Source organism: Dermacentor andersoni, chromosome 4 (assembly GCF_023375885.2).
Source record: "Dermacentor andersoni chromosome 4, qqDerAnde1_hic_scaffold, whole genome shotgun sequence".
NCBI lineage: Eukaryota > Metazoa > Arthropoda > Arachnida > Ixodida > Ixodidae > Dermacentor > Dermacentor andersoni.
Window position 1 is genome coordinate 23,657,642 of NC_092817.1, and position 16,458 is coordinate 23,674,099.

At 45.6% G+C, this 16,458-nt stretch overlaps 1 protein-coding gene across 1 annotated transcript in view; it reads left to right on the plus strand.

Annotated features, from left to right (window-relative positions):
* Positions 1-6,803: 6,803 nt before the first annotated feature.
* LOC126535865 (ganglioside GM2 activator-like) overlaps positions 6,804-16,458 on the plus strand; it is a 61,115-nt gene continuing 51,460 nt past the window's right edge. The window contains exon 1 of the mRNA XM_050182712.3: positions 6,804-7,221. Coding sequence (XP_050038669.1) covers positions 6,958-7,221 — 264 coding nt within the window. The 5' untranslated portion in view covers positions 6,804-6,957. The remainder of the gene's footprint in view (positions 7,222-16,458) is intronic.

A 16,458-nucleotide genomic window follows, 5' to 3' on the forward strand; every position in this document is an offset into this window, starting at 1 on the left:
TTATAAAGCTTAGAAGTGTGCAGTTTGTTGCAGGAATATGACGGTGGCTCGATATGGCACTCCCGCGTTCTACACGTAGGGTAAAGAAAGGGCGTGAAGAGACTCGGGCAGCAGGACAGAGGGATGCTAATTCGCGCCCCCGCACTTTTGACCACGGCGTGCCCACTGCGAATAGGGAACGAGCATGGTTGCAAGATTATACTGTAGGACTGACCCCCCCCCCCCCCCCCCCCCTTCTAGCTCTATCATAAGTTGAGCATGTATGTAAGCTTCGTGGTGCGTGAATAAATGTCACTTGTGCATTTGGTTACGCCATTTCTGCCCCCTAGTGTCCGTACGTCCTCAGCAGCACGCTGAAGACGTTTCACGTGTATACCCCATTGCGGCTGCGTCTCCTCTCCTATATAGCCTGCCCAATTTTTTAGTGAGGCCCTTTCGAACTTGGCCCTTTCGAACAGTGGGAATCACGACAGTCTAGAGTGGTCAAATGACCGATTTAGTCGCCCTCTTTTGTGAAGGAAAGTACAGTTCAACGCCGCAAGAAGACTGCACATAGTCATGTCGCTGGGGCTGAATTCACCATGCATCTTGTTTGTATCACGAAATGACATAAAAACGGACAATAATTAGGGCGCACAATTCACCCTTTTGCTTTATCTCGTTCCTTTTTGCTGACGCAGAGTAGTCAGCTCACAACCTCTCTGCGAATAGGGAAAGAGAATGGTTGCAAGATTAGACTGTAGGACCCCCATTAGCTGTATCATAAGTTCAGCATGTATGTAAGCCTCGTGGTGCGTGAATAAATGTCACTTGTGTATTTGGTTACGCCATTTCTGCCCCCTAGTGACTTCTCTGCCCCACTCTCGATAATGTTAATCACTCCCGTGGTTTGCAGTTGGCCAGTGCAATGGTCAGAAATAAACTGCGATTCGTGACGTCAAGATGGTGTGACGGCGCGGACTTAAGTTTCTAAGTGAGGAAAAAAAAAAGCCATGCCCATTGTGTCACGCGTGCGAATAAGCTTGCGGCAGTAATTAGCCCATTGCTCACAATTCCGAGTTTCTTCGAAAGAAAAAAAAAGACAGAAAATGAAGGGCCCGTATTCACAAAAGGTCTTACTCTAGAATTGTTCGTATGTCCAAACTGCAGCTAATCGTAATGCAGGACATGCTATTAGTGAAGGCGGCCGCCCAATTAGAAAGATCACTTGCGAACGAACAGCTTTGAAGACTATGAAGCAAGCTTTTAATGCGTAAGCATTCTTGGGCGAGCTCTCCAGCCCTGCCACGTGAAAAGTGTAATGCCTTGTATCTGCACAAAAATGGGAAATATGCAAAGACATTTAATCGCTATGATAGTGTTAATGTAGATAAGTGGTAGCTTTTAAGCGATAAGGAACGATTAAAACAAAAAATATAAAATAAAGAGAATGACCATATAGATACATAGGGCTCCTTAGAAAATGCATAAGGAATCTTATAGTGCGGGTGGGCCAACTGAAACTGAAATTTGCGGGTGGCTCAACTTGGTATTTGGAGGTGGGCCAACAGAAATTTGGGTGAGGACCAACTTGACATGTGGGGGTGGGCCAAGTTAAAATTTTGGGGCGGGCCAACGTGAAATTCGAACGTGGGCCAACTTAAATTAGGGAGTGGGCCAACTTGAAATTTGAGGGTGGCCCAACTTAAATTTGGGAGTGGGCCAACTTGAAATGTGGGGATGGGCCAAGTTGAATTAGGGGGCGGGCCAACTAGAAATTTTGCGGTGGCCCAATGGCCAACTGAACGCTGCTGAAGGTCCTTCAAGTTATTAACACCTAGCGGGTAACCGAACGCGTTGAGAAGCTTGGCGCGTTTTTATTGGCCCTTGTAAGGCAGTCACAACGCAGGTCAGAGCTTGCGTGGCCAAGGAACGCGCGCATAACACAGGCTTGCGAGAGCGACAGCGAGGGTGACCTGACATCGCGGTGACGCACTCTCCCCTCCAGCAACGCCTCACGCTTTACTGCGGCAGCTGGGGTTCCCTTTCTGCCGCTCTGCTTCGTCAAGGCGCGCTCGTTTCGGCTCAGTTGGTACGATTGCATTGAAGGGGCCGGATGCGGCGAGAAAATCTGACAATAAATCCTAAGCATTCTTTGCCATCGGAAAGGTGATGCGTAAACGCGCATAAGCTAGGAAAAGCAAGTAAGTAAAACTAAGCAATACGCATTCGCAGTCAAGGCAAAGAATGCTTTCGCATTATAAGACAATTCTAAAAATTTCTCTAGCTTTTTCTGTTTGCGGAAGATTAACATCCAAAACGGCTTATGTCAAAGGAATAGACAAGGAATCTGGGGCCAAACTGACAAAGATTTTTGTTCGTTAGTGCTCTTTGCCATTGGCCCACCATATTAGCTAGTAATGTGTCCTGTATCTGGACCCGTTGGAACTGGCTCTGATGGACAATTAGAGAGTACGCGCTTTTACAGCGGAGCTGTATACCTCTACCCTCCCATAGATTTTCAATGTCCGTGCCACAAAACTCACGCGCCCTCTAAGAGGAGGTAAAGCAAACCAGTAAAGCATGTACTGACACCTGGCAAAGCAAGATAAAAACCAAGAAACCACCCAGTGAAATTGAGTTTCATACAATAATTACTAGAAGGAACGCTAGCGCTAATGTCTACGGGAGCTGCAATCGGGGTGGTTCAGGCAGCATGGGAATCATGGGAAGAACATCGATTTGCCTAAACTTCGTCCTTCTGGCTTCAAACGTGTTCGTGACTTTGTAAACGCGTCATTTTCAACAAGGTACTGTGTAATAAAATAATTAAATAAACAGTATTAAAACTGTCCGACGGCAAGATTCGGACTGGATTTCTAGAACGGAAGCCTGATATCTAAACTATTACGCCACGGACGCTTCCTTGTTTCTTTATTGCAATGGCAATAAATGACACGTAATGACAAGTTCATATTTTACAATTGTTTCATATGTAACAAAGATTCCATACGGAGTACCCAATCGGGTACACACTTTTGCACATTTTCTTTTTCCAGCAATGAAATAAGAGACTCGCGAAAGTACCATCTAGTAGAAGGTCGACCATCAACGTCTGCTGTCAGGATTGGGGGCTCAATCACATCGCTCGTGATCCGCTGTCGAGATTGGAGTCTGGCATGAATTCGAAGGTAGCTGGCCCATGCCGTCGTCCAACTTATCCACGCTGAGGACGTTGATGAAGGGAAGCACTGCTTCTCATCGAGAACGAGGAATATGGGTTTATTTAGAGTATTTATATCAGTCTAACATGACTGTTTGAGAAAGTACATCAGTCTAACATGACTGCTTGAGAGAAGTGTCTCAGTCCAACATGACTGCTTAATAAAAGTGTGTCGAGCGTCCGCACAACAGCAGTTTTTAAACACTCGGTCCTCCCGCGATACAAGGTGATGCGAACGTTCGTTTAGTCATCGCAAACTATCCGCCTCTCCGCAGGACAGTTTACACACACACATGCACACACACACGTGTTTACGGTCCGAAACCGACACCACACGAATTTCATAGAACTCGGAGCCGTTCCGGGTAGCGCGTTGTCTTGCGTCTTGGTCGGGGCGTGGGCAGGGGCGCAAAACGGCGTTCCCGCGGCAACTCGCGCACCCGTAGCAGATCAGGTCCGCGTTGGGGAGTTTGGTAACAATAGTTGGCCCGCCGAACTCATTCCGTCAAAACGGCTCCTAGCTGAACCGATGGAGAGTGGAGGATGCGCGTATTGATATCGACACAAAGTCGACTTCGTCACGCCGTGGCTAGAGGTTGGCGGCGATGCTCCCGAGATGTTGCTTCCATAGTCGCAATTGGTTGGCAAAACTTGCACTGCAGCTGGCCGTTCTTAACACTGCATGGCGAACAGCCATGCGTGATGTCCACATACTATGTAGAGCCGATAACATAGTAATATAGAGAACACCGTCCTCGTTATCAACCATTAGGTACCTTATTCCCTGTGCATGCAAAGGGAAATACTTCCTTAAGGTCATTTGCAGGACATATCAGAAGAAAAGGATTCAGAACTGTATTCATCATCTTCTGAAAGCAGCTGGGGCGAGTTTTTCCAACCAAACGGAAGCCAATTATACTAGTAAATGCCAAATGTAGTCACAAAGGCGGTGTATTGCTAGGTCTCTTCTTAAAGTGGCATTTGCCAGAAGCCTTTGCACAGATCTATTCTGGAAAATCACGTGCCAGATGCGTCTCGTTATTGATCGCTCTGTAGTCAGTGCGCAGCCTGAGGCTACAGTCTGTTTTGGGGGCGATGGTGATTGGCAATGCAAACGGCGATACAGATGGAAGGATGATATCAGCATCTAGCATATCTTGGAGCTCCTCTTCTAGCCAAGCCTTCTGTCCTCTCTATAGGTTGTATGGCTTTTTCGGGACTATAGTGGTGTCGTGTAAATTAAAGGGGACTTAAAACTTGGTGGTACCAGGAGGATAGCATCCCAAGCCGAACAATTCCGGGTAGAGTTTCTGAATACTGTATCCATTTTTCGGCCGGCGAATCCGGTTCGCAGCTGTCATAGGTTTGGGATTATCTTCATCGGGGCTTACAAATACAATGCGGTCCCAATTAATGTTTAGCCTCAACGATTTCATGTTTGGGCGAGAGAGAAGAAAGTCGTATTCGACACCTTCTATCACCAAGTCTAGAACTTCCGCTTACTGCGTTTGATATTTTAGCCTTACGCTTATGCCCCCCATTCCCAGCGCTTCTTTCCACGACCGTTATAACCTCGTACAAGGACTGATCTGCCTGTGAATATGTCTTCTGCACTTGCTCTGCTTCTCTTGAATATTGATATTGGAAGCTCCACAGTCGACAAGAGCTCACAGGTTCTGTCCGTTCACTTCAAGTTGTATGTGAAGTAAACTTGAAGAAATCAGTAAGACGGTTTTGTTTCGTTTCGGTTGAACACACTGAAGCTTTGGTGACAATTGTTTCCATTTGAACAGCGTCGATGACTGCAAGGCGACACAGGGTCGTGAGTCAGTCGCACAAATTCTAATATTTGCACTATCTTAAGTTGTGGCGACCTTACATCCGAGTTGCTGGGCTGAGACTCTGACTGTCCGTGAAGATCTGGCCGCGTCCTGGAGCTCCGCTCAGACCAGTAGGGAGGGAATACTTGTAGCAGCTCTAGTAATGCCTCAAGAGTTCCCGGCCCTTTTATATGTGCATGCTATTGCAGATCTCTTGGGACACCATGAATTATAAGACTAATCTTGATGGAAAATCTGGTTCAGCAAGTCGAAGCAGTTGCTGCTTCTCAAGGAAGTAGTGAAGCGGGGAACCAGACCTAAAACGGTAAAGAAGCGGCTGGTCCCATCGCTCTACGTTTTTTTCTTCGAAATGTTGACGAAACGCTCTCTTTCCACGTGCACCAAGGTTCGCAAACATGCTCTAAGAAATTGTCACATGTTTAAGACCCGGTCTTGGTCAGACAGCCAACCGTTGTATTTTGCTGCGGCCTCATAAACTGTGTTCCATCCTTCTGGGTTATCAGAGGACCCGTCAAAAGTTTCTGGCCGTAAAATTTCAACTGGACGGTTTCTCTTGTGGCGTAAAGCAGACAGGAGAGCTTCCGCCACGTCATTCTGTTGTGAAAATTGTTGTTGTTGCATTGCTATAGCCTGAATAATTGTTGGTCTCTCGTCATATGACGCTGCACAACTGAATGGTCGCCCGAGTACCAGCTAGTTAAACAGGGCTACTGGGATATTCACCTTCGCCGAACCTCGTTTAACAAGCTCTTTGGGCGACACAGAAGCTCGATCCAGAACAAGATCCAGGAGCTTACCCGTTGTTGTGTCCACGTGGAGGTTGACCGGAGAAGCATCCTGGACTTGGTAGCCTTTGAATATCACTCGGTCGTTGTACCTTTCCACAAAAGAAGTCACGCACATCTTCGTCCATTTGTCGGCTGCGCCAAAATAGGTAATAAGCCCGCACATATCAAATAGATCAAACAAACGTCATGCCGCCATTTCTAACTTCTTTATTCTTCTTGTCAATGTCACCCGGGCCCTCGATGTTATCCGGCTTCTTCTTTTTCGTCACTCTTCAAGCGTGCGCCGGGTTATTCCATACTGCTCCAATTATAATGAAGCCGTCGCGGTGGGTAAGTGAATCCGCGACCTTGTGCTGCAAAGAGCGTCATTGCCAATGGGTTACAGCGGCATTTGTTTACAAACATTAAACTCGTCCTGTGAGCTGCTGATTATCGTTACGTGCCATCGGCTGATGCGCGTCAGGAGTACGTGTGTATTCTTTCGCTTTAAAGCCCTGCTGCACTGCGGAAACTACAGCACGCAGCAGCTGTTCAATGATTTCATTCTCGGAGCTTTTCCGACATTTGAGCTCCCTGTCATCTACCGTAACGCTGGCTTCCAAGATGGCTAGTTATCAATGCTAGTCAGCGTTTGCGCGCCAGTTTAATGTGAACAGTCTTTACGCGAAGTAACTGCTTCGCTAGTTCGGTTATATTTCGCCAGGTGTAGCTTGCACGGTGATGCACCGTTTTAGTGAAGCCGTGCGCGCAACGGACACACGAAAAAAAAAAGTCATAAAAAGAGAACCGATAGGCGAGAAAATAGAAAGAAGAATAAAACAAATACGAAAAGAAATGCGCTTGCAGGAAACGAGTTTTTTTCTTCGTCCCGTCGTTCGCTCCGAAACGTTCTCACCGAACGCGGAACGCTCTTTCTCAGGTAGGCCTCCTCTGCTCGTCCCCTCCTCCTCTCCCGCGCCGTTATAGCGCGCCCCGCAACAGCACACACACACACAGACATCGCCGCTAGCGAGGTATATCTCGCTCGCCCGTTTGTGGACACCCCTCCTCACCGGACTGGTCGAGTTTCCACAGCGCGCCAGCGTCCCACGACTGCGAAGAACGTGTACGCAGAGTGCCACTTGCCATGTTCTCGGTCATCGCGTTCGTCGTCGCCGTCGTCTGCTGCTGCTCCGTTCAGCGGTGCGCAGCAGACGACGTCCGGGCGACGCCAGCCGTGCCGTCGTCGACGCCGAACCCCGGCGGTGCCACAGAGGAGCTCAAGTCGGCGTCCAACGAGTCGCTGGTGGAGGCACCGCCTCCTCCAACGACGCAGCAGTTGGATCCGGACTACGGGGAAGGCGAAGTCGACGCCGAAGATGACGAGGAGTCGCCGGCGAACGACACACAGGTGACGGCATCCTCCGCTCAGTCGGTCGGTTGGGGGCGCTGGGTTGATGGTCTGTTGCTGTACAATCCGACCTCCAGTAAAATTATGTGCACGTTTCCACAGTCTCTCACAACGGATCCGATGCCTCACCATCGTGTGGTATTTCTTCAACTCCTGTTAATTATAGACGCCAGAAACACACGTACAGCGGCTCCGGCTGGCGATTCTGAAAGCGAATCTAACTCCGTAGCGTTTGATTGTTAAAGGCCATAGACTCAGAGCATGACTATTTCATCTTCTCTGGATGGATTTATAATTTCTTCAAATAAAGAAACATTCAGGTAAAAATTTCAATGACAGCCGGAGAGACAGCGGGGTCCGCAAAGAAATACATCGAAGTTCCAGTGTCATTCGAATACGGCACGAACATATCACACTGCATTATCTGTGTCCGTTGTCCGGTGTCCGTTGTCCGGTGTCCGGGCACTCTTTTGTGCTGTTCACCACATTTCTGTTCACCGCACACCACGGTGTTGACCAGTACAGTTCAACGCACTCCTACGTTTCATAGTGTTCGTTCGAAAAAGAGCACGTTCAAGTTCTCCATCCAAAATGGCAAACCTTTCATCAGCCCATTGTAAAATGAATGATGAGTGCATAGTGAACTTACCAAGTTTGTACATGTTTTATCAGTGTAAGGTGTCATGCACATACGGTCATTATCTCTACGTATTTCTTTTTCTTATTTTATTAAATGTGCGTGCAGGAGAAGTTGGCATAAAGGGTGATGATGCCCGATGCTCTTTCGCTCTTAGGCAAACAATACTTATAGAAAATTGGCCGAGTAAAACAAACTAACGAGTAGAAATGTCGGAGACAGTGCAGAACAAAAATATACTGGCTAAAACAGGCGTAAAAATGAAATACAATGCCAACATAAAAAGAAACATAGGCCCGAAAGCGCTCGCGAAGAGTTCACGTAAAGTTCAAACTGGCGCCTGGTGCGCCACAACTCAGAATTTGCACAGCAAGTAAGGTCATTTAAGAATATAGTTTTATTCAGTGTATAAATGAACTTCTTCCGGGAAACTTATCCATTGAAATATTTAGATGCAAGCGGAAACAAATTTATATTTACGTCACGCGCTAATGCTAACGTACAAAAGGCATTGCACTGATACGATGCATAGACGCAGTTCGAACGATCACTGCTTACTGGCTGGTTTATTGAAATAATTCACAGTAGCGAAACAACACGCGCATGCGCGGCCATCGCTCAGAAATCGAAGACGCAAAGAATAAAAATACAAGATATTTCAGGCAACCGCTTCCCCGCTTAGCAGTTTTCAGGTATCCCGCTGAACAACCACAAGGAGTGCGTCTTGTCGATGCGCAAAACGTACGCGACCAAACCTCACGGTGAAGGGACGCCTACGACGACGGCAGAAAAGTGCCTGGAGTGTCCACATAATTGCTGTCGCAATAAAACTAGGCGCGAAATGCGCCTCGCGTTATTAACGCATGGCTAAGCCTCATTTCCCGAGAGCTCGATTTAACCAATTAAGGAAAGGCGAACATTTAAGAGATTAGGAGGAATCAAACAGAAGCACGTGATCCTATGCGATTGGAAAGGATTGGCGCATTCGTCATGACTGAGCAGGCCATTAGAATTAAAAGTCGTGTCACCGTATCTGAAGGAGCTCCCTGTTGAGAGAAAATATTCCATTCAATATTGTCTGTATAATTAGGGCACTATAGGAGTCCTCGCCAGCAGCTTACTCACTATATTCTAACGTTGTAATTACTTCGTGATATTTAGTTCCTAATTCTGCTCGCCCCCCCCCCCCCTATCGCTACATATTCCAGCTACAGCCGTTCGTTCACTTGTCATATGAAAAGTAAAGATTTGATTCCCAACAGAAATTTCCGCGCTTTGTATGCATCTGTTTTATGTGAACGTAAACCCTTGGGCGCATAAATGCAGCCGAAAAAAGAAAGAAATACTTGTGTATATGTAAATTTTCGTATTAACATGCGCACATGTACATGCTTCATGCATAAACTGCAACGCGTAAAGCAGCTGGATTAAAAAAAATAAGAACGGCTCTCGACTGATCCCCTCTCTTCTAGCTTCCTCTGCTGGAAGTATGTGGAGTCTAAGCTGGCAGGCATGTACTGTCCAACACTGCACGGTACGGTTAGTCAAGTTAAAGTTGATGTTAAGGGTAATGCGCCAAGAATTATCTCGCGAGTATCTATTGTCTCTCTCTAGACAAACGCAGCTAAACGCAGGTAACAAATTGTTTTCTACTGCATGGTTTGTCATAGCACTTATTATAGTTATGTAAATGTGTGCAGGCCTCCTCCTTGAAGAAGTTGCATTAGTGACCCGTGGAACTTATCATTCATAACTAACGGTCCGCAGTCTGTACGCTGGTATGTTCGTATTCCGGACGTTCTCAGCACTTTCTTACGACCTTTGTCCCTAGACAATCTTCATTCACCCCTGGACAAGTTCACTTGTCCAGCTCTGGGCATTTTTACCTACTGGAAGAAAAACAAACAAGTCATTGCGAGGAATTCATTTGCATAGCACGTGTCTGACTAATACGGAATATTGTCAGCACTGCCGACCCGCAGATTTTGACCAAAGCTGAGTAATAAATTTAAAGACGCGGTCACCGGATTTAGATGGAGCGCAGTTTTAAACCTCTCAAGGCAAAGAATGTACACGCTGCAAGCGACAGTTGGCGCATTGTGAGATAAGAACACTGCGTATAAAGTAGTCGAGGCGTTTCCGAGGGTGAATCCGTCCACAAAATATGCACCTCCTTTCTCAAGCCGTACGTTTTTGCATAACGAAACGACGCTCTTCTGGCCAGCCAGTACAAATATTTTCTTACGCACACAAACCCGCTGGTATAAGGACCGTGTGCGAGAAATCCCTTGAAATCGCACAACGATAAACGGTCGAGGGTTCGTGCTGTATTCTGGACAAACATCGTGGTCATGCATGTTCTCAATCCGATAGCGGAAACACAGCGTGTCCATACGCTCGAATGAAATCTCACACGGGCACACATACAACAGTTGTGTTTTTTCGAGCAGCTTGATCAAGAACGAAGTAAAACATGCCGCGTTAGAATTTCAAATCAACTTGAATGCCTAGCTTCAGAATTGGCTGAACTCTTCTCTCAAGAACAATTCTAGCGTAAGAAGTTTTCCTGAATTTGAATTTTCCTGAATCCCGCTAAACAACTTAGTGTGACTCAGCGCACGGCCCATGTAACTGTGCTAGCCTTTACGCATACCCTCCCTTCAACATTCCTCTTTTCTCCAACTCTTTCCTTTGCATTCATATATTTTTGCAAGATAACGTCGTTATACAGTCTGTCAACGTGAATGCAGTGGCCGTGAGTCGCATGCAGGATGAGGAAAAAGCAGCTTTTGCTCTTAATGAGAGGAATTTTCGCGCATTGTTCCAGCCTTGAGGTGCTCCAGGGTCGCGTAATCTCTTTCATTTCTTTTTGTTTCTATTTTCCACGACTACTCGCGCTTTACGACGCGTGAAACAGTGTCTGTATTCTGCTACGCGTTCACTAGAAGTCTTAATTCCCCCAAGGCGAAAAAAAAAAAAAAAAAGGAGGTACGAGAAATGCTGGGTTTAGACGCTCGTTGTACACGGCAACTGTAGCCCTAAAGCACCACCGCGCTTGTTTCTATGCGCATGTACACGCAACGTGCGGAAAATGCAAATCGCCCGACAATAGCCCGTTTGCGTTTTCATTGTACACTGACAGTGAACAGCTAAGAGTCGCTCATTCCCGCTGAGTATAAAAGCCGAATGAATAATTAAGTAAGCATTCACACTGGTTTGGGCAGCCAGTTGTTGCAGGCTCAGTGGCGTTTTGCATCTACACGTGACGTAGCGGGTGCGACCTCCAATCAAAGCGACCACATTCGTTTGACGCGCAGTGCTATAACGTTCTTTTGGCGAGCATCGGGCGCGCGTTATAGAAGCCCAAGCTCACCCACTGCGGCGTCTCTCATCAACTGGGTAGCCTTATGACGCGTGACCACACTTATCAACAACCTGATGCACATAACTGTGTAAATATTATCCCTACTGAAGAGAGGAAGGTATGCCCCATATTTCCTGCATATATAATACTATATGATTGTACCGGATCCTGTATGTAAATCCGCATGTTCCCAGTTGATACCATGTGACCATAAATGATTATGGTACATGGGGCATGTGGATCCTTTTGAGTAGGTATTTATCGCACACTTTTGAACAATTACGTCGAAATAGGTGGATAATATATAGAAAATTACGGCTTTTACAGCCGATCTTACTAGTCGCCCCTTAGATGATGGCATGGTAGCAATCGCGAACCGAACAGGAAATGTGAAATATGCAATCTGGGGCTGCGAAACAAATAAGTAATATTATAGGAATATGTTATTTAAGGACTCCAGAGGGACTTTTTATTGAATTAATTAAAGCACTTCTCAGTGTCCCTCGAGACAAGACATGGAGATGTCGGCTGATAGCTCGCTGCCCTTCCTTATTAGCAACTTTCGTGCGCTGCGCCAAGGCATCCCTGTCCCGTACGCTATGTTTCTCTGTCGCAGACAGAGGACCGCGGGATAATTTATTGCCGCGGAGTCCCTGTAAGTACAAATTGCTGCTGTCAGACAAATCCGCAGCGTGATGGCTGGGCGAGGGCGTCCTGTCAAGGCACTGCAAAGAGATACTTCGAAAAGAACGATTGTTTTAGTGAACAGCTATCAAAAGCGGAGGCCGCTCACCCATGTGAGGCGCAACGTAGCTTACACGCGGGAGATGCTGCTGACAGAACCTTGGCGAGTTCACAAATCGCCCAACTGGAACGACAGCGAACGACTTGGTTCCGATCCGCTGGCACCTTCATCACAAGACAGTTCGTTATGCATATTTCAGCTGGACAAACAGACCGACGGTTGGCTTCGTTTCCTTCCTCTACTCTTCACCGTCCATATAACTGCCGGCGGAAGAGGGATGCGCCTGAGTTACTGCGATGTTCTGAAGGCCACTGTAGCGGAACGCTGCGCTGCGAAGACGGTGGTCTCATTGGAATGACTTACGGCAAAGTAGCCCACACTCCGGGAAGCCACACTAGGAACGCGTCCCGATTACTCGCTTGTTGTGTGCCACTGCATTTCGTAATTCCTTGTAATCATGGGCGCAACTTTGCATTTGGTCGTAATGACCGCTGTAACCACGGTTGCACGAACGATGGGAAGTTTTATTGTCTGTCCGCAGCGCACGTGCGGTGGTCAACCCAGCGCAGGGTAGCAAACAGCGAACTCTTGTCTTGCTAACCTTCCTACCCGACAATAATATAAATAAAACGAAATAAACTATATTGGCTAAACTCGACATCTTCTTCATTGTTAAAACTACCACAAGAACAATTTATGGCCTGTTTTCATTTACTTATACAATTTCGAAGTTGTAGAATGAACTGCCCCATCAGATACGTTCAGCAACATCGCTCTGCGTTTTCAAACTCAAGCTGAGTTCCCATATCACTAGCAGTGAATAAATATTAACTGATAACATGTACAATCCTGCTCATGAACGTTCATAGTTAATGACAAGACCTGCGTTTTGGCTTTAAACAGACCTATAAAAAATGTATTTGTTGGCATACTTTCCCTACGATTTAGCCAAGTATGTTACACCTTAATTAAGTTGGTATTAGCTCTGCAAGGTTCTTCTACTTTACATGTACATGTGTTGTAATTATGACGTCATATTGTATTCATGAACGGTTTGCCGAATCTGAAGTGATCATCACCGTTATTCCAAGGACCCCTCTCGCCACTCATACCTGCGTTCTGAGACCCCAACTCCATATATTCCGGTATGTATATATAATAAAAGAAGCAATAAACTTATCCTTCTTAATTTTTCTTCTTTCCTCTATTCCCGCCTAACTCTCATTGCAAAAGGCCGCTATATGAAATATATGCACTCACGTTCATGACAAACATGCATTACGCATGTCAACACTATTGGCGGCGAGGAGTTACGGAGTCGCCATCTATCGGAAGCGCCTCGCTGACGTAGTATGAGGGATCACGCGGCGCGCTCCTCATAGGTTTTGATGTCAGCGCTCACTGAAAACACCACGCGGGAGCTCTCCCGGACATTTCTGTAAGTACTTTCGAAACAAGAGCAGTTTTTTACTGTCTAAATAATAATCATGGGCAAACTGAAAGCACAGAATCGTTTGCAGACGCTATCTCTTTACCGAATACGTACAGTGAATGCCACTGCGCGCGGTCGCCGCGATGGAGTCTCCCAAACCGGCTTCTTGTGTGAAAAGTAGGCAAACGCTGAGAGCAAACTATGTGAAATATTTTCTTATAGTGTTTGTATAACTAAATGGAACGTAATAGAATGAAGCCTCATTGCAGCGATAGCACAGCTTCGTAGCGACCGACTGCGCGTCTGCATGCGTGTCCGCGCACTGTTTCGCTTTTGCCGCGTGCGCATTTTCGCACCGTGCCATGAGCTTTAGGCCGCCGAATATGAGCATTTGACAGTATACAAGCAGCCATTGTTGCGTGGGCGCTATTAAAGCTGTTCAAACATAATTTCATTGTAGAGACTTCGACGCCTAGTGGGACTGTGATGTGACGTCGCGACGATTCAATCTTCTTTTTTTTTCTAAATTCTTGGACGTTTCAATATTATTCCTCGAGTTGCGTCGCACTATATGTTTATCGGTGTTCTCAGCGTGCGATTTCCCGCTGCTCCTCTTTTGTAATCCAGTGCATTAATAACACAAACATGACCATATGCCATGCTTTTTTTTAAATGTGCTTCTTACCGCTCCCTTTCCACTCCAATGAACTTGCCAGCATCTATAGCATAGATACTGGCTGCCTCGTTCATAGACCAAACCGTCAGCACATTAGTTGGGCAGCGGACTCGGGCGAGCGTCTCAGTGCGTGTTTTCCGAACATCGCAGACCCGGCGCCGTAGCAGGAATCTTCCTCGCGTCTGTGCTTGCTGCATACCCGAGTTGTAGCCGATGACTGTTTGCCGGTTTTATGTTTCGCGAGCCAAGCTTCACGCAGCTTCTTGTCCTGAGGCTACTGCGGCACCGAGCAGTAGCCTACCATGTTGCGCGCCTTCAAAGGCAGCCACTACCTATGGTAGTGCTTTCAAGCGTTGTAAAGGAGACACTCGAAGCGGGAAAATGTCGCCACTAAATGAGGACCGCAGCGTACGAGGGCATTTAAACTCTCGCTTTCAGCTCGCTTCGGCGCTCCCGAAGCAGCCGACGCGGCCGCTATGTCCACGTGATCCCTCGTAGCACGTCATGCCGACGGTGGCGCCAGCTTTTCCAGTGGTGGAGATCGAGGCCAATAGCGATGCTCCATTGAAGCTTGAATACCTCATCTGAGGAAGTGTACTTCTTTATTAGAAAGTCTGAGGTACAACCGTGGACTTTATACACTGCGCGCCTAATCTGCGAGAAAATTCGACTTCGATTAAATCACGCACTTGCCCGCTTTTATTTCTGCTCATGATTTCTGCTTCATGATAAAGTGGCTGACATGCGCATTTGCCGCAGTGCAATGCAAGAAAGCAATAATTCTCGCTTTTTTATCGTTAGTGTGTTTTATGAATTTTTTATTATCGCGTTTCAATATGAGAGAGAGAGAGAGAAAGTCCTTTATTGATTGGTGATCTTAAAAAATTTGAAATAAGGCACTCACATATTTTACATAAGCTATCTAAAGTCCCAAGATACTTTTTTTTAATTGCGACAGGAAGAAGAAGCTTCACTTCGGGCCTAACTCCGACGTGGCCCATTCAAATACGTGTAAAATGCAGAAACGCTTTTACGAGTTAACCCCTGGACCGATTTTAATGGAATTTCTTACATTTGAGAGAGAAAGTTAAATTCTAGTGGCTGTTGGAAGCGAAGTTTCCGTTTAGGGCCTGAATTTTGTTAAACAAGTTTTCAAAAATTCGAAAATGTGAAATAGAAGCACGAAGTTAACAATTGCTCTGCATCAAGAACAGATATCGCGGTTCTGTAAACGGCAACCATTAGATAATTAAAAGCGAACAAATTCGATGTGTCATGTTATATCTTAGGTGAATTCGTTGCGGTGTTTACAAGGGTTTTCCAGAAGCTGTATTTTCATATTACTAAATTTTTTTTACTTTAAATGTAAAATGTCAATTTTGTGTGCTTTAGATGTACTATTTTATGTAATTCACAGGATTGTATTATCATTTTTCGTTGCTGAGTTACAAAGCTGTAAACTTGATAGTTTCGCTTTATTGAAAATTTTCGATTTTAGCCAATATTTAATAAAATATTGACAACCTAAATCAGAAATTCGAAACAAACAGTCACTAAATTTAAAATTTTTCTTTTAGCTAGCTGCAACAAACCTCGCCAAACTTGGCACAGTGGTTGCCGACAAAAACGAATTCTCCTTTTACATTTATTTATATAGGAGCACCCGAGCTAAAGCTTCCTCTTTAGAGGAAGCTTTCTCAGGAAATAAAACTATGAAGTTTACAAATTTGTAGCTCAACAATGAAAGATAATAGCACAGTTCTATGAATTGCTTATAATAGTACATCTAAAGCGGACAAAATTGATATGTTACACATAAATCTAAAAAAATTTAGTAATATGGAAGTACAGCTTTTACACAAGCCTTGTACACAACGTAACAAATTCATCAAAGAAATGAAATGACATATCGAATTTGTCCGCTTTTAATTATCTAATGGGTGCCGTTTACAGAACCGCGATATCTGTTCTTGGTGCGGAGCTATTAATTTGTAAACTTCATGCTTCTATCTTTTTCAAACTTTCGAATTTTTGAAAATCTATTTAACAACGTTCAGATCCTAAATCGAAAATCCACCTCCTACTGTCACTAGAATTTAACTTTCTCTCTCAAATGCAACAAATTTCATTAAAATTGGTCCAGGAGTTATCTCAGAAAAACGTTTTTTCGTTTTACATGTATTTAAATAGGCCGCGTCGGAGTTGGGCCCGAGCTAAAGCTTTCTCTTAAGTCTAAAGCATACAAGGACAATGACTTGGACTTAGCTGTCCTGTTTTTGCCATGTCTCCCTATTCGAAATCTTCGAGTATATAAGACTTCCTGTGCTGTACCCCATGTGCTTGGCTTTCCGTCTGCTGAGCGTTAGGTTTGTTAGTTTACTGG